At 43.9% G+C, this 21,298-nt stretch overlaps 1 protein-coding gene across 1 annotated transcript in view; it reads right to left on the reverse strand.

Annotated features, from left to right (window-relative positions):
- Nucleotides 1-16,028, reverse strand: part of NWD2 (NACHT and WD repeat domain containing 2) — a 163,343-nt gene extending 147,315 nt beyond the window's left edge. Inside the window, exon 1 of the mRNA XM_072945334.1 lies at nucleotides 15,573-16,028. Coding sequence (XP_072801435.1) covers nucleotides 15,573-15,723 — 151 coding nt within the window. The 5' untranslated portion in view covers nucleotides 15,724-16,028. The remainder of the gene's footprint in view (nucleotides 1-15,572) is intronic.
- Between the last annotated feature and the right edge of the window lie 5,270 nt (nucleotides 16,029-21,298).

The following is a 21,298-nucleotide window of genomic DNA, read 5'->3' on the forward strand; positions in this document are numbered from 1 at the left end:
AGACAGTATCTGTTCTGGTTGGTTGGTGCCTGTATACAGGGATGTTAAACTTTGTGAAAATTGCCCTGTCTCCATCTACGTGCCACACTGACCACAATGTTGCTCCTTGGGCACCTAAGGCATGCTGTGCCTCAGGACCTTTGCACATGCTTCTTGGCAGAAATGCTTGCGTTCCATGTACCTACGTGGCTCCCTGCCCCAAACTGCTCATGTCTCTGTTCAAACATTATCTTGTCAGACAGATCTTCTCTGACCATTCATCACCGGGAAAGAGCAACTCTGCCCATTGCTCTCTTTACCTTGCTTCATTTTTCTTCACAGTACATATCACCCCACAAAGTTTACAAAGATACTTAAAGATTTTAATTTATCTTTTTATTTTTGACATGATGGTTCCTCCATTAGAGCATGAAAGCCCTGACAGTAGGGGTAATGTGTATGTTAAATAAACACAGTTAGTTAACATAGTTAAATTCTATATCCTCCAGGCTTAGAACAGTGTCTTGCATGTAAAAAGCCCTCAATAAATAGTTGTTCAATGACTGTTGTGAGTTTCTGGTTAAAAATAGGCGATGACTATAAAGAAAGAAGGCATGCCTATCCTCCTGGCTTGTCAACTTATTTCTGATAATTCTACAAAAGCACTTTTTAAAATGTTGAGAATAACCATGGCCTCTTAAGATGTCAACCTTGACAGACAGTTGGAAATAAACATTCTGGTTTAATATAAACAAACAGAATATAAATGTTTTCCAACTGTACCATCATGTCACATATCTTTCCCTCTCCTAATTGAGTGCACAACAAAGATACCATTGGCAGATGAGTTTTGTTTTTTTTTAAATGACTGCCAGCTAGTTGAGCCAGGCTTGATGTTACTTCTTTAACTAGTTGTCAGGATCTTCTAGGTAAGGAGATAATGGAGCTAATAAATAACAACAACAATAATAAACCTAGTTAACATTTAATGAGGGCTTATTATGTGCCAGCCACGTGATAAGCATTTCACAAGCTTTCTCTCATTTAAGCCTCAAAAAAATCCTATGATATTTTTCATTTTAGAGGTAATTTCTCTAGTTGTGGATTTGCTTAAGTAACTTGCTTTAAGGCACCGAGCCAGAAAATGGCAGGGCAAGGTCTCAAACCCAAGTGTTTCCAACTCCAGATTCTGAATCTTTAGCTTCTATTACTGCCTAGTCCTGAATCATGTGTCAAATGCACACACATGATGAATTCCTTCTCACAATTCAGGGGAGAGATCCAACCTCATCTCTCCAGGAGTTTATATTCAGTCACCTTACCCAAAAGCCCAGTGATCTTGTCAACCTAAAAGTCTTATTCATAGGCCTAAAGAGGAGGTCTTTTATGCTTATTTCATATTACTTACATTTTCCAGTTTTAAGACTGAACAGTGGGGAAGGGTTTCTAAATCCTGGCGATGTTTCCCATTGATTTGGTTGTCCTCCAGTACTTTCCACATTCTAATCATCAAGAGTACACATTTACGTAGCACACTGCAGTTTCAGAAGTGCTGTTCCATCCATTATCATAACACACTCCGAGTCAAGGAGGACAGGTTATATTGTCACTATTTTTCAGATGATAGAGTGATACTCCCCACTTCCTCTCCTTAGAAAGAAATAAAACAAAATGGAACTCCCGGGAGTTTCAAAGAAATGGAATAATGTAATATTGAAGTTGGAAGAAGTCCCAGAAGTCCTGTTTTTCATCCACCTCATTCTATAGATGAGGAAGAGAGTCCCAGAGAGAACTGCCCAAGGTCAAGGAGCTACTGTCCAAACCAAAAGCAGAAGCTAAGACGTTTCAGTCCATTTTGTGCTCCCTTACCACCTCATGAACACGAAGGTTATACTGTGTGCACACACAAGGCTATTAGCAAACAAGCAGAAAGCTCTCCAGCGAAAACGCTCAAATCTCTCCAACTCCCAAATGGCTGTTACACAAGCCTGACTGTGCATGATTTAAATAGAATACAAAATGAAACTTGCCATAAAAATAATGTTACAGAAAGTGGCAAGGTTCCTCACTGGTCCCCCAAATCATCATGCAGCCAGACCCTAATGTTAGCAGTGTCTGATTTCCCATTGTTTTTTGCGAGAATTGCACGGGAATTTACAATTGCACTGCTGTTGTCTGGTTTCACCTCAGTCCCTTCAGTCCCTGCTTTCCTGGGAGGAAGGCGCCCTTCTCCACCAACTTTCCCCTCCCTGGGATGACTACAGCAAAAACCAGGAACTGCATTCATGGAATGTATTTTACTGGAAGTTCTGGTCTGGAGGATAGGGACTCCATGGCTGGGTTCTACAACCATCTCTTTGGGGCTTTAGCTGGCCTCACCTAGAGTAGGGGAGCCATACTGGCATGGGAGTTTGGGTACACTGACACAGAGGGTTAGCTCTGCTGGAGGCGGGAGCAGGAGATGACAGGACTGGAACAAACACTGGAGGGATGGATCCTGTGAACCAGAGTGAGTCCTGGCAGCAGCAGGTCCTGCAGAACACCTGGGAAGGCCAGGTCAGGAGGTAGACTGCCCCCATCTCCTCTCCACTTTCATTCCTATTAAGACGTCTGAACTCAACAGATGTTTCTTGCGCACTTATTCTGAGCACTAAATGTTACTTTATCTTAACAGAGCATAATGACTTAACACTGGCTTACAGTCGGGTTAAGACTCGCATCTGGAAGAGTTTTAAGAAAAGAATAATAATTTGTTTCTACATTGGGCTCATTGTTTATATACGACAGAATTTCACCCTCAGAACTTGGTAAGATGTATCATATGGGTGTTTTTGGTTCTGACAGAGAGGAAGATTGACATTCTCGAACCTACCCCTGATTAAACAGCTGGTAAAAACTACTGAATCTAGGATTCTAGTATTGTGATTCTTGGATGCTGTGGTATCAAATGAAACTCGTGTCCTGGAAACCTGTACTGCCTTCCTCCAGGCACAGGTGGGTACTGGCAGAGAGGAAATTTACATGTCTACACAGTGTCAAATGGGAACCTTCCCTTTCGCTTATACACCCACTGGAGCAGCCCTCAGAGCCAAGGGTGTGCTTTGATCCCATGATTTCAGCAAAAGTGAAAGCCTTTTTACCTCTTTGACACAGTTGAGATATTGTACAAAGTTTCCAAAAAGAAAAAGGTAAGAAACAACAAAAAGAAAAGATTAAACAATAAGTACTGAATCCAAAGGATGAGCTTCAAATATTTTTTAACAATCTCATTAGCATTTGGCTAAGCCCTTAATTTCCTGTTCTTTAGGTAATCCCGGAGGCACACGCAGGACGGCAGGCTCCTAGCCTCCCTCTGCCCTGCTGAGGCTCAGCTTTCTGGCTCCCCTGCCTCAAAGGGACCAGACTGCCTCAGTCTCTAGCCCTTTTCAAGGAGCACCAAACTCAAAGTTAAAAAACAAAAACTGCTTCTGTTCCACAATTCTTCTCTCTCAATTCCACCCTACTCCCAGATTTATGAGTCAGAATCAATGAACAGGTGAATTAACCCTTTCCAGATTCTAGTTATCATCCACCAACAGCCCTTCTCTCCTCCACATCAAACACTGACAGGAACGCCTGTATTACTTCCCCAATATAACACGCGCTTACAACCCCCACAGCAGGCACACAATAAGTGATCACCTTACACAACGGTTGGGTCATTCATTCTACCACTGAAGCCACTTGAAACGAAACAGTTTTCAACTGTATGTGAGATCTGATCTATATTGAAATCCTTCCTAGAGAGAGACAGCTGCTCATTTTTATAAGAGTGCGCCTTCCCACATAAATGTGGGCACCACATGCTCTCTGGAACATCGGTGGCAGGAAAACCGCATCAAGGTCTAAAAGATTAACAGGAGTTGAAAGAATGACCTATGAACCTTCATGTAGATTTAAAGCAACATTAAAGGGATTCTTTATGTGTGAAAGAAATGATTTTTAGTATAAGATTTTAGCACATCTTACATTAAAAGGAGGAAGTGGTAACTTTTTATTCTCTCTTAATGTCATTTTCTTGAAATCTGCTTGCTACCTCTGGCTTCAAAAGAGGCATTTTTTGGTTTGTTTGTTTTGGTTTGGTTTTTTGGCCATTTTTTTGAAGATAAATTAGAAGTAGTGTCTGCTCTATTAACTTAATACCTCATAACTTGGTCTGAATTCATATTTACGTGTTAAGCCAACATTTAAAAAAAATACACTGTTTTAATGTGGTTACCTCTAGCTAAAAAGCATGTATGCCTATGTAGCTGGCATAATTGGGGAATAATGACCCATTTCATGCCACAATTTACAAAAAAGTTATTCAAGTAATTCTCATTCCCTTGTAACCTTCTATCACTTATTTTCTACCTGAAGGCTTTTAGCAAATTCTGATCTAGAATTTTTAAGTTCTCGCTATCTTTCTCAGGCATTGTTTTAGGTTATTTCTCAAGATAGCCCTGTGAGGTAGTTATTATTATGCCCAACTTTCAGAAGCTTGAGGGGCACTGAAACTTCAGGAAATTAAACGATTTACCCAAAATTATAACAAATCTTGACACAAACCCAGATCTACCCCCTGAATCCTTCCACCTAACCAGTCCATGCTATGGCACATTTGCTTTATTTTACTACCTTTATTTATCTATTGTGGCAGGGAAACCACATCAAGGCCTTAAAGGCATAACAAATAAAAATCATTGGCTTAAAACCACCACCACCATTCATTTTTTTCTCCTGGACCTGTGATCCGGGGTAGGGCGTGCTGGGGAAGGAGTGTCCGCTCCCTACGGCACTGGTCAGCTAGGAGGGCTCTGCAAGGGGCGGAGATCTCCTTTCAGGGCAGCTCCCCCTCCTTACTGGCAAGGTGGTGCTGCTTCTCTTCCAGGGGTCTCTCAGTAGGGTGGCTGGGTTCCAAAGAATAAGTGATTCAAAAGACAGAAAAGGAAGGGTCCAATTTCTAAAAGCCCAGGCCCAGAACCCAGTGCTGTGCCATTTCTTCTGTATCCTATTGGCCAAAAACAGAGTTCAAATTCAAGGTTCATCAATTCCACCTGTCAGTGGGTGGTGTGCCAAAAAAAACTGGGGACCATGTGACAAAAGTCTCACACTTTAAGATTTCTAGTTCAGCAGTGATTTCATTAAATCATGAAATTCCTATTTTATGATGCTCTTACCCCCACGAGTTTGCAGATTAATATCTACAAATGGTAGCTTCTCAGAGGTGGGAAGGTCTGATCTTTTTACATTTTCCCCACGTATTCCTTTTATTGTTATTAGAATTGACTCTTTACATAGATTATTTGGGCTTCTGAATAGAGTGAGCCTGGGCTTAATTTTCATGTCTTCTTTTCGGTGTTCTCAGCAGAAAGACTGGTTGTCAGCACCCGCAGCTGGAACAGTTTCCCCGCTGGCCACTCCACTATTGTAGAGAGGTCTATTTCTTAGATTTGATACATCTTGATCTTTCTCTTTTAACTAACTTTGACCAGCTCATGTCTCACTGGATATCAGATACGACAGTTTGATTCCAATTATTCCAATTGGCCTTTGCACATAAACATCCCTCTCACAGCCAGTGTTTGTATTGTTGGTAGCTGTGTTGGTCCTGCCTGAGATGGATGAGTCTAAAAAATAAAGGCAGTGGAAGATATCTCTTACTTCCTTCGTAACTCTTCACACCAACCAGTTAGGATTTTGGTTGTATACAACGCCTATAATAAATATTGCAGCTGATGCATAGAATAAAATCTGAAGGAAATATATTCAGTGGCAAGAATCTCTCTGAATGACACTACACTTAACAGATTAGATTAAGCATTATGAAGGATACCCTTTCAAGTTTTGTGATTTCATTTCTGAGTTAGATTCTGTCATCACTCTTGGAATAAGACATCTGATATTTGAGCTTTGCTGTCTGTTTTGAGTGTACCCATGTCAAAGTCTTTGAAATATTTTAGATTAAAAATGAGCTTTCAAGGAAGTATATCATTGGAAGTGGGTATCATTCCCTTTGAATTGCATCCAAAGCTGCAGTTTTTTATTCTTTCATTAACTTAGTATCACACAAATTCTTCTTCTAATTATACAATAGCCAACATGCTTTAATTTGTAGAATGAATTCTGTTTAATTATAGCAAAAATATGATGGAAGCTAACACTCTGAAGAAGTGATACAAAGGTATCTAAGTTGACATCACCACATTTCCTTTCAGACTGTACCTAACTCAGCACCTATGTATTCTTGTGAACCACCTGCTACAAGTTTTGCTTTTATTTAAATCATGACCCTTAAAAGTCTGAGTTGAAAAGAACTGTCAGCTTACTTTCTCAAACCCAATTACTTTGTAGATGAGTTCTGTTATTCTGTAGAAATTTCATCATTTGCCGTTTTAAAAGGTGTTTGTGAGTTTGTACTTTTTAGTTGTCTATTGCTGCATATCAATGTACCCCAAAACTTAGTGGTTTAAAACAAATTATTTCTCAAGAGATAAGCTGACTTTTCCCAAGGCCATGCTAAGCGCTATAAAAATGTTCTGATAGGGATGTTTGCATATAGTTGCTGCTCTTTCTAAACGGTATGTCACACCCTACATCTCACTGTCTTCTCTTCTTTGTGTTAAGATATCTCACTATGATACAATATGGGCCATGTCAAACTAGAGATCTAATTTGAATGAGTAATTAAAGGCTTCCTTTGTGTCCAAATGTTAAAACTGAATTAAGTGAATATTCGTGTTCGGGAGAAGCCCTTCTTCCCCTCCCTGGAAGTTTCTTCTCTAGCATAAGATTCCTGGACTCTCTATTTACTAGAACTTGGATAGGAAGTTAAAGGGTGACTTATTTGACGGGAAAATGTGGGAAGAGTAAGTCAGGCAAACTCAGACCGCCTGCTCAGCCCCTTCCCCTGCGGAACCGCCCCTGTCTGTCTGTGGAGAGCGTGGTTCTGCTCCCCGCTCCAGGCCCCGTGTTTTATAGAGTGACCCCTTGGGGGCCCACCGCTGCCAGCGTGTGGGAGGAAGACTGAATAATTCTGGTGTTGAGTGTTCAGAAGCACAAAAGCATTCTCTCTTATTATCCTTAGCAACAAAAAAGGTGCTACTTTGATTTCCTATCTGCAAACTCTTTGGTCTCTTTTCCTCAGCTCTAGAATTTGGGAGGTTCTAGAAGGATGCAATTTACAGAGTCACTGTCAAGTTTCAACTCATCATCATCACAACAATAACTCTTAATCAGTAACGCTGGCTGAGTACTTGCTCTGTGTCAGGTATTACTCACTTTTCAGGTATTATCTCATTTAATGTAATTATGACAAAGGCAAGTCAAGGAAACTGCACAACATAACTGGGGGTTTGGGCTATTTCCCCTCCCTTTGACTCCAGGCTCACCTTAACAGTTCACACAGACAACATCCTGGGACCTCTGCACCTGAAGAGGCCTGGCAGCTTCCATTTCCTTTCTCTGGGGAAGCCAGTCCCCTGTAACGAATCCTGAATGATGAGAAAAAAAGCTGGAGAGCACGAGCTCTCATGGAGGAGCAGGCAGAGCCAGATGCACAAGTGAGAACTGGTAAATGGCTGCTGGTTTAAGTCACTGAGTTTTGGGTGAGTTGATAAACAGCAACAGATAACTGAAACATAATATACAAACTTGCAGACACCCTTTAAAATGGCAAATGGCATCACTGCTGTGGTGTAATGAGAATTTTAAAAGATCCACAGGAGATTTATTAAACAATAAATCTATCTGTATACAGTGTACCTCTTATATGGTCCAAGTCATGCTTTCTTTTAAACGTCATTCTAAACGAGCCACTTTCAAGGGACAAACGATAACATCACCTCAAGACATCAGCCCCACTTTTATTCAAAAGGATAAAAGCTCTTTGTTGAATAGTAAAGATTATCACTCTATTCCCTGCAGACAGCTCACCATCACTCTGCCTCGTATTCAATTACCACGTAGAACAGTTCCTATGCCCTGGCTCTACTCCTTCCTCTGGGGAGCCCTCCTAACCCCTCACTCCTCCTCAATTGTCTTTCTATTGCTCTGCTCACATTTTACCTTGGTGCCCAGGGTCCAAATGCAATCTTGTTCTACCAGAGGGACACACCTGCACGAGATGTGGAGGGCAAGGGGGGCCAGGGAGGTCCTTCCGCGGGTTCAGCAGATGTGCATGCCTGTGGAAACTAGCCAGCTGCCCAGTACCCAGCAGCAGCTGTCATCCTGGAAGTGACTTCTACAGTTTCCTGCTGACAGCTTTGGCAATGTGACCTAAATGCCCAGTTGTGCCCATGACCTTCACTCCTCTGATCTTTACAATGACTTGGGGGGAATATTTAGTTCCCTGAAGCATCTGGAATGGTTTTTGTTGTTACTACTGAGCTCTCATGCCTCTGCAGATAGCATTCCTTGAGGGCAGGAAAGGCCTTATTTGTCTCTGCATATCCATACCTGCACGGTGTCTGGATCACAGTGGAAAGCAATAATAAAGATAATAAGGACAGTAACAGCAAACAATGTTTAGTAAGTGTCCAGCAATGTTCTAAGTGCTTTATATCTACTAGTTTATTTAATCTACTCAGCAATCCTGTGAGGCAGGTACTACAATCTTAGAGATTATGAAACTGAACAAAGAAATAAAGCAACGTGCTTAAGGAATCACTGCATTAAATAGTGACCTGGAGAAGTCAAACCTGGCTACTCTGGCTTTCAAGTCTGTACTTGGATGTAATACTCTGCTGCTTAAATAATGTTTGTGGAAGGACTTGAAGATTCACCCACTAAAATTTTAGAACTCATTTATTATAAATGCACATAGGGCATTTATCGTAAAATGGCAGTTCCTATATTTTCCTTTAAGACTCTTAACTTTGACAAATGTTCTTGGAGTATCAAAAGAGCATATATGTGTTGCTATGCTTCACTCTTTTTCCCCCAGTGACTCCTAAAAACAATGAAAAACAGAGGAGCTTGGAAATTAGCACATAGATTTCTTATGAATTTCTTGATGCACATCTGTCTCTCGTCTGGGGCACAAGCTAAAGCAAATGGCCACTGGCTGCAGCAACTGTGGCTTCTGCCAATTGGAGAATAAGCTTTCTTACCAAGACTCCAAAGGAATGGAGAAAAGAGTCAGGGAAGATACAAAGACAAGTAAAGTGCAAAATCTAAGTAGGAATGGCCTCAGCATCTGATCATTAGTATTGTGGACGAAAGTGCACAACCCTCAAAGATGACTAGTGCATAAATCTGCATGTTCTGGGGCGGGGATGTACCCCCAAAAAAGCATTAGAGTATCTTTTTCTCCACTCTAGATGTCTCTTGACACCCTGAGGGAGATCCACCAGCAGCCCGGGCCAGGGCCGGCACTTATTCTTCAGGGGAGAAGCTTCTTAATCTGATGGATGCACTTGGAACAAAAATCTGCCCAGCTCCTTCTTTCTCTCTTATAAGTAAACCTGTCATTCTTCTCTGCTCCTCCATGTCTTAAAGGGGTCAACTCTGTTCACTGTATGGGGGGGGGCAGTCTGTGCTTTGTCCATTGCTGGGAGTGACTGGAGGGTAAGTCTGTGCAATTTTGAGGTTCAGTACCAGGAAACCCACTAGTCTAAAGTTAAAAGCCACATTCCCCAATAAAGATCTATAGCCCTTATCTGCAATTACAAAATCCCTTAAGTGTTGAAGACAATTTCCCCCCCCCCCCAATTCATCTGGCATCAAAATCTGAAGTGACCTGGGTCACTGGCGGCAAAACCTGACCTTGACGGACAAGAAGCTCTGGTCCTTATTACCCCACTTAGAGCTCTGTGCCCAACACAGTGGCCAATGGCTGTATGAGCCTATTTAAGTCAACTGTTATGAAATGATATTAAAAATTCAGATTGTTAGTTATACTAGTCACATTTCAAAAGCTCTACACCTTAACTAGTAACTAACTAGTAACTAGTGCTTTCATGGAGGACAATGCAGATAAAGACCCTCCAGCACTGGAGAAAGTTCTACTGTACAACACTGACCTAGTTGTGTTTTCTTAGAAACATATTCATACCTGATTATAGGATATTATTAATAACAATATGCACCATTTTCCCCCAAATCTAAAAAATTGTGGAATTGCGAAATTACATCTGGCTCAAAGGGTCAAAGACAAGGGAATACTGGCCTGCTTCAGCTTTCATTAGTAATAAAGGCAATACTTTGGTCTGTCTTCTGCTTTATATTTTACATGTTATGGACTGAAGGGTTGTGTCCCCACCCCTAAATTCATATGTTAAAGCCCTAACCCTCAATGTGATAGTATTTGAGGGGTGAAAATTTCTCCTTTGGGAGACAGTTAGGTTTAGATGGGGTCATGAAGGTGGGACCCTGCAATGGGATTACTGTCCTTATACGATGAGACACAAGAATTCTCTCTACACGTGATGACATGGCTTCGGAGGCCAAGATTGGGGTGATACAGCCACAAGCCCACGGACAAATAAACTGGTGAGAAACCAGGAAGAGGCAGAGGAAGGTTCTTCCCCAGAGCCGATAGTGGGGGCACAGCCCTGCTGACACCTTGATTTCAGGCCCTGGACTCCACCATCATAAGGCTCTAGAGTTCTGTTGTTGGAAGCCCGATCTGTGGTAACTGGTCATGGCCACCCTAGGAAATTTAGACAGATTTTGGTACCAAGAGGTGGGGTGCTCCTGCAACAAACATCTAAAAATACAGAAACAACTTTGGAACTAGGTGATGGGTCAAGGCTGGAAGAGTTTTGAGGTGCATGCTAGAAATAGCCAAGAATGCCATGAAGGGATGGTTAAAGGTGACTCTGGTGACAGCTCAGGGAGAAAAGAAGAGGGCTGGAGAGTAAGCCCCTCAGAGAATATATAAATAATCATGATCAGAATATGGACAGCAAAGGCCGTCTGGCAACATCTCAGATATGAGGAAGAGGTCATTAGACAATGGAGAAAAAGTGATTATTATAAAGTGGTAAAGAACTTGGCTGAACTGTGCTCTGGTATTTTGTGGAAGGTAGAACTTAGAACCAGTGAACTTGGTTATTTAGCTGAGGAGATTTCTAAGAATGTACTGAGAGAGTGGCTGGGTTTCTCCTGACAGTTTATAGCAAAATGAGAGAGAGATGAATTGAAGTAATAATTGTTAAGCAAAAAGGAATCAGAACTTGATGATCTTGAAAACCTTCAACCTATCCATACTGCAAAAAATGTGGAGGTCTGTTCTGAAAAGAATGCTAAGGGTGTGGTCACACAGCTGTTCAGTAAGGAAATGAGTATGGGTGTGAGTGGACCACAGACCACCCAGCAGAAACATGGCCGGTGTGAGCTGGGGTTAGGTGGAGACAGGATGACAGGAAGGCAGGCTGGCTGACTTCCTAGGACCTCTAGGACCGGACCACAGGGCTACTGCCTGTGAACACACATTACTTTTCCAGACCAAGGAAGAACGGCCCCACAGGAGATGCAGAGATCATCAGGACTGCCTTTTTGGCTTCAAAGTTTGAGGAGAGAGTTACCTGGGCTTCAACAGGGGAGATGGCTTCTGCTTAAAGGCTTCTGCTTCAAAGGAAAAAAGATTATTCTAGAGCCTTAAGACCCAATGGTATTTTCCTTGCTAGGTTTTGGACTTGCTTAGAACCCTTCATCCCTTTCTTCCTTCCAATTTCTTCCTTTTGGGATGAGAAAGGTTATCCTGTGTCTGTCTCTTCATTGTATTTTGGAATCACATGACAGATTTGCAGCTGGAGGGGAATTCTGCCTCAGGATGAATCCTACCTGGAGTCTCATATATTATTTAGATGAGACTTTGGGCTTTAGACTTTACAACAAAGTCTAAAGTCTAGAACAAGATGACTTTTACAACTGTTGGGATGGAATGAGTGTATTTGGCATGCAAGAAGGATGTGAATTTTGGGAGGTCGGGGGCAAAATGTCATGGATTGCATGTTTGTCTCCCCCCAACCCCCAGTTCATATGGTGAAGCCCTACCCCTCAATGGGAACGTATTTGGAGGTGGGGCCTTTGGGAGGTAATCAGGTTTAGATGAGATCATGAAAGTGGGGTCCCCAGTGTGAGATTAATGTCCTTGTAAGACAAAGAGAACAGACCAGAGTGCTCTTCCTCTCTGCCACGTGAGGAGACAGTGGGGAGATGGCCATGTGAAAACCAGGAAGAGGGCCCTGACCAGGAATTGAGTTTGCCCATACCTTGACCTTGGACTTTCCAGCCTCCAAAACTGTTAGAAATGTCTGTTGTTGAAGCCACTCAGTCTATGATATTTATTACAGCAGCCTGAGCTAAGACGGTGCCTTACTCTCAACTGGTTTAGAATTGAAGCAGAGGAATATTACTTTACGGGCCCTTTGGAATTCAGTGATAGGGAGAGAACTGTGCAGGCTCCTCTCCTCTGCATATTCATGGACAATTCAATTCAGGCTAATCACAGTGGAGGATTTTATATGTGCTTTAGAACCACTGTTCCAAGGAGGTGTAAGTGCCATTCTGGCAGAGACCATGGCTAAATGACTAGAGAACTTCCAAGGATTAATAAAGATGCCACAGACGGGATTGTTCCTTGAGTGGGAGGTGGGACTAGTTGGAGTCCAAGGCCTATCCACATCAGAGCATCTGGGACAATTACTGCCCCCACACCCCATGACGGTTCCTCTGCGTCTTTCAGACAGTGGAGACTGGTCAGAGCTATACGTTTTCATAGGAATGTGGCCATCAGAGTTGAGAACACCCTGAAATTTCCTTGAATGTTTCTACAGCTACCTTTTTGTGGGGGTGAAGTGGGTCAGGGCATCCATGTTCCCTTCCTTCTGCTCAGCTTCTGCTGGCCGTCAAGCTTCAAGACTAAGGCCAGCACTGTCTACTATATCTGGCTGATTTTCTCAGCCATGTGGCATAAGACATTTAGAGAAATCTGGCATGAACCTAGGCTGGGCCAAAGAGTACCAAGAGAGATGGTTCGAGTCACCCGGAAGGCTCCAGCTGGTTTCGTTCTGCTTTATGAGTTCAGGCAACTAGCTTACCCTGGTGCAGCCTCAGTCTTCTCACTTGTAAAATAGCGAGAACATCCTCTGTCCACCATCCTCACAGGGTTTGAGGATGAAAATCAAATTTAAAATACTAAACGAACTAGTCTCTGTGAAAATAATTTTTCCATTCTAAAGACATGTATTATCTTACTTACTGGCAGGGAAATTCCATACAAGCCTTATAAGGGAATCTAAGGAGATCCTTGCTGGATTCTTAAAAGTACTGTGATTAGTTCAATACAGAGTGCCTTTTACTTAGAGCATAAATTAGATTTCACTTGTAAAGGAAAGCATGAGATAACGTTCTTTGTCTTAATTTGACAGTGGAGAGGCTCTTGAGTATTGGCCAACAGTCTAATATTGGATCACACCAAAACACAACCACTTGCTTCCTGAACCGTATACATAAAGATTTTACCGTAAAGTACTGCCTCTGACGGAGCATTTACAAAGATTCCAAAGCTTCATGTTCAGGCCCTAAAAAAATATCCATCTCAGTCTTTTCTATTTAATATACTCTTGGCTCTCCAGTTGGGATAAAATCTGAAGCCCTGCCCCTATTGCAATTTCTCAGGTAAGAGTCACAATCTGGTCCTTTAAGATCAATGTACAAGCTGCCCAGCTCAGTGACTAAAAGGGGTGATCTGCTCCTCCCTTTTGTTTGCTTTCCTCAGATTAATACATGGTAAGGTTTTTACGTCAAGAAACTGGAGAAACTATAGAATCACATGTACAGGCTTAAGAAAAACAGCATTAATCTTGAATATTAACTCAATATTAAGCTGACTTGATAAAAACTATCATTGATTTTTATCCCAGAAATTACAATTTTAAAGAGTAATTACTAATGGTAACAGAATTTTCAGTTATTTTAAAAGCAACGTGTTTAAAGAGAAATGTAGTAATTTACCTCGTTTTACATCTACTACACGTTTGAACACTTCGCAGAAGGGTTTTTTTTTTAGCTCAGGAAAATTAAAAATTTTAAGACTGAATATTTTCGAACAATTCCCTCAAATACTTTAAAAAGACTTTATTTTAGCAATATTTTGAAAACAACACTGAAAACTTAAGTGGTAGATTTCCTTAGGTCCTCAAACAGGCTGCATAACTCCATGATTTTCATTATCCAGATTTAAGTAAAAAATCCTGTTAAACATTTCAGATAAAAAGGTTTTTAAAGAGGGTACTGCGGCTTCCAAAAAGTCTCCTTAATTATTAAGTTCTGTGAAAGTGAGTTGTAAACTGATTAAAGCCTTCCCTCAAAAGTATGTAGTCCTAATACTAATCACTGTGGGTCATCTATTTGATTCTTCCCCCAATCCCCTCGTCATAATGTGAACTTTACCTGAAATTTCTGCCAGCAGAAATAGTTACTGAAAAACTACTTTTTAGAAAGTTATTTTTTGTTGGTCCTCTGAATGCTTTTCACAAGCAACCAGGGCCTTGGGTTTTCAAATGATTCTATCCAATGGCTAAGTGTTAACTTTCTTTTTTTCCTTTTACTTCTTTTTCAGACCCAAGGCTTGTTAAGGTGCAGCAAGTTAGTTTCAGATCTCACATATCTATTTCAGTTTCCAATAAACTCATCTTGGGGCCATCTATATTTCTAGAAAAGAGCAATTCCCTACAGTTTTATCCAGCCTAAGTCAAATGCATCCCACTTCTTCACTTAGTAGGAATGAAAGTTAACATTCAGAACTGAGAACTGAGAAGCCACGATGAGCAAGAAATTGACCACCCAGCGCTCAGCCGCTGGGGTTTGTGAATGCAATACCTCAACAAGTTTTCATCTAGCGCCTACCAGATGCCCAGCCTTAAGCAGAAACACGACTGAGAAGGCCAAGTTCTAGACAGGGTGATCTAGCCCAAGGCTCAACTGTAGAGATGAGCTCATCCTAAACACTCCACTGCGAAACCAGCACCGGGCTGAGCGCCAGCCAGTCCCGGGACCCCACAGCGCGTTTCCCCTCCATCTCTGCGGGTCTTAGGTTCACGAGGGTCCTCTCGGCCTCCTCAAGGCAAAAGATACGACTCGCACAACCGCAAGAGGCGAGCCTCAGGGAAACCCTTGCTCACTTCGCCTCAGCCTGAACAAGAGGCAAAAGAGGGAGCCCCCCGTTCAGGAATCTGCCTAGGCTGAGAGCGAGAGGATCTACTACTTGCGTTTACGATAACCTCGAAGAAGAAACCACTAAAGGAAAGGAAAACGGGGTGGGGGTGTAGGGTGGCAGGATGGAGCTTCCAGAAGCGTCTGCGAATGCCTCGGACGTTTCTTAGCCCAACCGGGGTAAGTAATCCATGGGGCGAGAAATGGGTCTAAGTCAGCAGGCAGAAGAGATGAGCGAGAGAAGAAAAGTGACTCAAATTAAATCCCCACGCGCTCAGGCAGCCTCGGTATGAGCTAGAGAAAGGGAGCGCAGGGAACGCACAGCGTACCCGGCTGTGCCGTGGCACTCTCTCCGGCTCCCCCCGCGTAGACGGATAGAAGGACAGACGGACAAGCCCAAGCAAAGGACTTACCTTCAGGGTTGGCGCTGATGAAGACCCGGACGCTGCGGCCGGCGGGCACGAGGTGAGAAGGCAGGGCGGTTAGGTTCCCGGAGAAAGCCGCCCGCCGGAGGGCAGAGTCCCGGGGACAGGGCAGTTTGATGCCCGCACCGGCCGGCCACATCGCCCTCAGGGAGAAATAACCGCTGCCTCCTGCTCCTCGGGTTCCTGCCCGCGGCTCCGCGGAAGGGCTAGGTCGATCCCCGCAGGCGGCGCGGCTTAGAGCCGCTCTGAGCCACAGGCGCCGCGGGCGAGCTCCGTGGCGCACACCGCCGGCCAGCGGAGAGCGGCCATACGGCCCCCGGGCCGCTGTCGCCGCCGCTCCCTGCCCTTTTGGTCTTTTGCCTTCGCTCTCGGCCGGAGCTCAGCGCTGCAGCTAGCGGGAGCGGGAGGTCAGCGTGGTGGCTGCTACGCGTGCGGCGCCCCTTTGCGCCGGGAAGCGCCCGCGTCGGTCGCCGAGTCCGCGGCCATCTCCCCGCCCGCGCTCTCGCCCGCGCCCGCCGCGGGAGGAGGGGGCTGTCAACGCGGCCGGGACGGAGTGGGCAAGGAGAGCAGACTAAACTTTATCTAGGAAAGGCGTCCGGAGTTTATCACAAGCTGCCTCCTGCGGGGCGCAGGAATACCCCGCGACTTAAAGAGCGGCTGGGGCACTGGGGACTCGGGCGAGGGCTGTGAGGGCGAGCCCGGGCTCTCCTGTCCGTCCCCTCAACGGAGGACAAGAAAGAAATTAGCCTGAGACTTCTGCTACTCTTCCAACTCTAAAGGTCAAACAAGCCCTGAACATTTTCGAAAATGCACGCGTGCCGGCATCTGCGCGGTTTTGTCTAAGTGCTGGGAATTCGGCCTCAAAGTTAGACGCATGCACGAAGCTCGGACCCCCAGGGACTGAAGCATCAAAACTCGGGACCGTCTTGGAGGGAGTATCACTGTCGCCGTTTCTCTTGGCGCAGGTAGCCGCGTCCTGCCGCTCCGCTCGCTCCCTACGCGCAGCAGAGCGGGGGTTTTTTATAGCGAAGCAGCGCCGCTCACGTGCTCTTCGCCGCGTGGCCACGGAACCTTTCCAAGAGCCGATATCCGCGGGGAGCCCTCCTGAGGTCTCTAAGGCTCCGGGGGGGGGGTCCCTTTCTGCTCCCTCCCCGCGCATTCCCAGGCCATTCCTCCAGTCCGGAGGCTCCAGGGCCAGCCGGACGGGAGGATGCCGGGAGCCCCGCGCGGCCTGGCTCGTGCCTGAGCACCGCAGGCCCGTGCGGGCTCTGGGGAGCGCCGCCGGCTCAACGTCTTACAAAGTGCAGGTGGCCACGGATTGGGGCTAGGTGCGAGAGATCAGAGTTAGCGTTGACTAGCTTTTCCAAGTCCTTGGAAAGCGTGAGTCGGCTCCACCTGAAGCTGATCCAGCGTGGCCAGAGCCGACGCGGAGCTGCTACCTGGGGTCTGGGCGTGAGGTGGATATACAGCAAGAGGTCTGGTCCACGTCTGGGGTGACATGAAATGCAGGACTGAGCCACAGAATTTCCATCTCCGGGCTACACTCCACTGCACCTACCGAAATACTGCAAATCCCTGGGCACGAAAGAAGACCTCCTAGAATAAGTCGGTGCTGTGGAGTGGGGGAAGGGAGGAGGGCGTGCTTGGAGCCTCACCTGGAGTTTGGTTGAGCTTTAGGGCAAGAATGCCTTTTAGAGAGGAAGAACAGCTTTTCCAAATCCTTAAAATTGAGGAAGGGGCGGGTGGGCACGGTGTGAGAGGAGCTCGGCTGCAAGTTTTATCCTCTCACCTGGGGCATCTGCTCTAGGCAGCTCCTGGCCTGCTCCTGGCCTGCACTTCTTCTCGGCCCTGCTGGTGGCAGTGAAGTCATACACACTGCTGTTTATTTTGATACCCCAACGGCATCTCCAACACACTTTCTGGCATAACCTTTTTGGAGAATTGGGTCTCTAGGTTTTTAAGGCTGCCTCTCCGCTACTGAGAACAAGGGGGCAGACAGCAATTCTTACTTTGTAATAATTTGATGCAACCAATAAAGAAGGCTGGAACACGCCCCATGTATTTGTTTAACTGATTCCATTTAGCAAATCCTTTCTCTCCCCAGCCTCATTACTCCCAGGTGGGAATGTTCTCCAGCAGGAAGAACTCTCTGAAAGCTCTCCTGATGTCCCAGGAGGTACGGACTGAGCTTTCTGGAAGAGGTTATGAATATACAGTATCTATTACAGTATCATCCTTCATGAATATACAGTGTTTCTTACTGGAGAAAGGAGCCAGGACCACTTTATGCCTGATCTCAATGTTGTTTATAAGACTGATGAGGAGTTGCCAGATTGTGAAGGTCTTGCGTGCCTGCCTTTCTTTCTCTCCGCTGCTCCCCTACCCCTTCTTATTTGGTGGTTTCTCTCTTAAAAATCGAATTAGTGTTTGTGTCTTCTGACCTTTGCTTCAAAGTGTTTCATTTTCTTAGGATGACTTTGGGATTTTTGGCAGCCTCTCTAACCTAATTAGCTGTTCTAGACAGGCCGAAGTTTAGCATCTGCCAGTGTCACTGCAGACCAAGGATGCAGAGGAGAGAGGATTTCACATTATCTGTGGGGCTGTGATTCAAAAGGCTCCCAGCACAGCCAGCCTTGCATCAGGTAGAGCAGGCTGCTGTCTCTGGGTTTTCAGGAAGATTTCTACCCAAGGATACCAGATCAGTGACCCCCCCCCCCCCCACACACTTGTACCTTTTTCCATCCCATCTCTTGCTAATATCTAATAGCCCCAAACCAGAGATTCATTCATTAGCAGGCTGACGGCATAAGGGAAGAGTCACCCATGGTGCTAACACTGTTATGAATTAGCTAGATGTATTTTGCATCCTGGGGAACTGTTGGCTACATGAGTGGAGGGTTGGGGAGGGAGAGAGACTGAAAAGGGAAGGAAGGGAGCAGGCATGCAAGTGGAAGGCAGGCCCTGACTTATGGCGTGGAGACTGCTTTGTCTTTATGTCTGTTTAAACATCTTGTAAACATGTTATTATTACTCTCATTTTACACCTGAGAAAACTAAGGTTCAAAAAATAGAAATGACTTGTCCAAGGTCATATAACTGGTTAATGTTAGAGCTGAGATCCAGGTATTTGGGCCCCTGTCTCAGTAATCTTTGTAACATACCACCTCTGTTTTCTAATTTTGCTCAGGTCTGGCCCTGGCTAACATCTTTAGTAACAAAAAAAAAAAAAAGGGGTTGTTCAGCCCTGTGTTCACAGGTGTGGAAGGCTGGTTATCATATTTCCAAATAGGAAAGCAGGTCTGTGTTCACAAGATCACACAAGGCTAGACTCTTCCAACTTGTAGGATTTTGATCTAATGACAAAGACTTCCAAACTCCTTGTTTTCTTTGGGCCCTGTTCTTTCCTCACAGGACCACAGGTAAACCCATATCATCTCTGAAGTTGGCTGGAGCATCTAGAAAATCATCTAGAAATAGGAAGATAAAAGTACATGAAAAATGGGCTTGGTCCCAAGCTTGTGATCAAGAAGTTTTCCCTTCTTCACCCTCTCACTCACCCCAGTTAGCTGGCTAGAGGACCATAAAGAAGTGCCCTGTCTTTATAAAACAGTGATGCCAGTTCTTGATAAAACAGTGCTGCTCCAGGGTAAAATTACTGCTAGATCCATCTACTCATAGAGCTAGAAGGAAACTTGTGGTCATGGAATCCAGCTCCCATGGGTATATAGATAATACCCCCTTCCACAAAGTAATTTTATAAAACAGGAAGAAAGAACACTAATGTCTAATAGTATCAATAAACTGAACATCTGCAAGCTAGACACTGTGGAAGTCTTTTAATAAGCATCTCATTTAATCCCACTGTTTCTGGGCTCTGGGCCCAACACCTCTTATCTCCCCACTTGATGTCCCTTCTTGGACACTGCTGTCCCTTGCATACCTTTGTGATGTGTGTGCAGGTTACCTGATCCAAAGTCCATGGTATGCAAGTAGACCTCACCTACTTCCCTGATTTTTTCCCCAGCTGCATGGCTGTGTCACATGTCCAGTTTGTCCTGCTTGGATGACAGGGGTTGTGATCATAAAGCACACAACCAGAGTCCCTGTGACTAACTCTGACCCAGTAGAAGGAAGATCTATTACCCAGTATTTGCCTACTAATACACTCATATTTCTCTACATCAAATCTTCTGGCCTGGGTGCTTCTGGATCAGCGTTCTGCATTTGTCCTGTTGTGGACAGAAGTGGAAATAGAGCCTCTAGTGTCATAAAGATGACCAAATTAACACACCAGGCTACTCTTATCTCAGGAAATCTAGCCAATGAAGCCAGCCGTGTATTTTTGTTTCCCAAACTTGAAGAAAAATTTAGACTTAATGTTACATGAATGTTCACATTGGCTTCCTGATTTGGGAGATAAATATTTGAATCTTTCTGCAGATGTGAGAAATGGATTATACAGGGTCACTCAAACAAGGAGTCCAGTTTCCAAAGTTCCAGCTAAAGGATCTAATTCAGACCATCAAGAACCCACTTACTTGTTTACAAAATGGAAATTTTCAGTTGATGTGAGAATTTGTCAGCATAACAATTTGCCAACAGAGACGGTTGATTCAGAGGTGTCTGCAGCACAACAGAATTCACAGCAGCTCGGTTTTAAATAAAGTTACACCTTTCTGAATTTGCTGTCTGATGTTTTCATGACTCAGAAGTTCTAACTTTATATCCACCCCCTTCCAAATCTGTTTAATATATTTTTTGATCAGTGTGCCTCTTACAACCTTCTAAACACTTACATTGTTGTGAGAGCACAACACATACCACACCAAGTAGAAGAAAGTAAGGTGAATTTCTTAATAAAAATCTGTAGATTATTTTATATTTATAAATTGTTTTATTCTTGTTTTATGATTGCCAAGCTTTTTCCCCCTCCTGACGTTAATCGCAAATACAGTCCCTTCAGTCACCCTCTTCTCTCCTGTTCCATCATCCGATACTTACTTGGAGAATTAATTTTTACGAAGCACTTTTGTACCTGTCAACTCATTTTGATTCTAACCCTGTGAGGTAGGTTCTGGATTTATTATAGTCACCCCACCCCTACCATTTTTTTCTAACTTGAAAAAGTGGATCAAGAGATTTTAGGGCACGTCCAGGTTCACTCAGTTGGTGGATGGCAAAGCCAGGCTCAAAACTAGATCTCTTAATACTGAACTGTAGCTTAATTATAATATGCCACATGGCTACCAATATAATAACAAGATCCAAACTGATGGACATGATTTGCACTTTCTATATATTTTATATTGGTTGTTAGGAAAATCAAACAGTATAAGGTATAAAATACTCTACTTGGATGACAAAGTTAGCTACATTGCCTATTTACATTGATTTTTTAAAAATTTTATTGTGTAAAAGCTAAATTCCATATCCTTTAATTCTATTAACAGCTCAGCTTTATAGATGGGTACAAGAGGCTCAGAGAGTTTAAATGAATTCCTTTGAATATATACTCAGAAGTGGGATTGCTGGATCATATAATAGTTCTATTTCTAATTTTTTGAGGACCTTCCATACTGTCTTCATACATAAAAGCTGTACCAATATACCTTCCTACCAACAGTGTGCAAGGATTCTCTTTTCTCTCCATCCTTGCCAAAACTTGTCTTTTGTTTTTTAAATAACCTTCCTAGTAGGTATGAGGTGATATCTCA

The sequence above is a fragment of the Vicugna pacos genome, chromosome 2 (genome assembly GCF_048564905.1).
Source record: "Vicugna pacos chromosome 2, VicPac4, whole genome shotgun sequence".
Lineage (NCBI taxonomy): Eukaryota > Metazoa > Chordata > Mammalia > Artiodactyla > Camelidae > Vicugna > Vicugna pacos.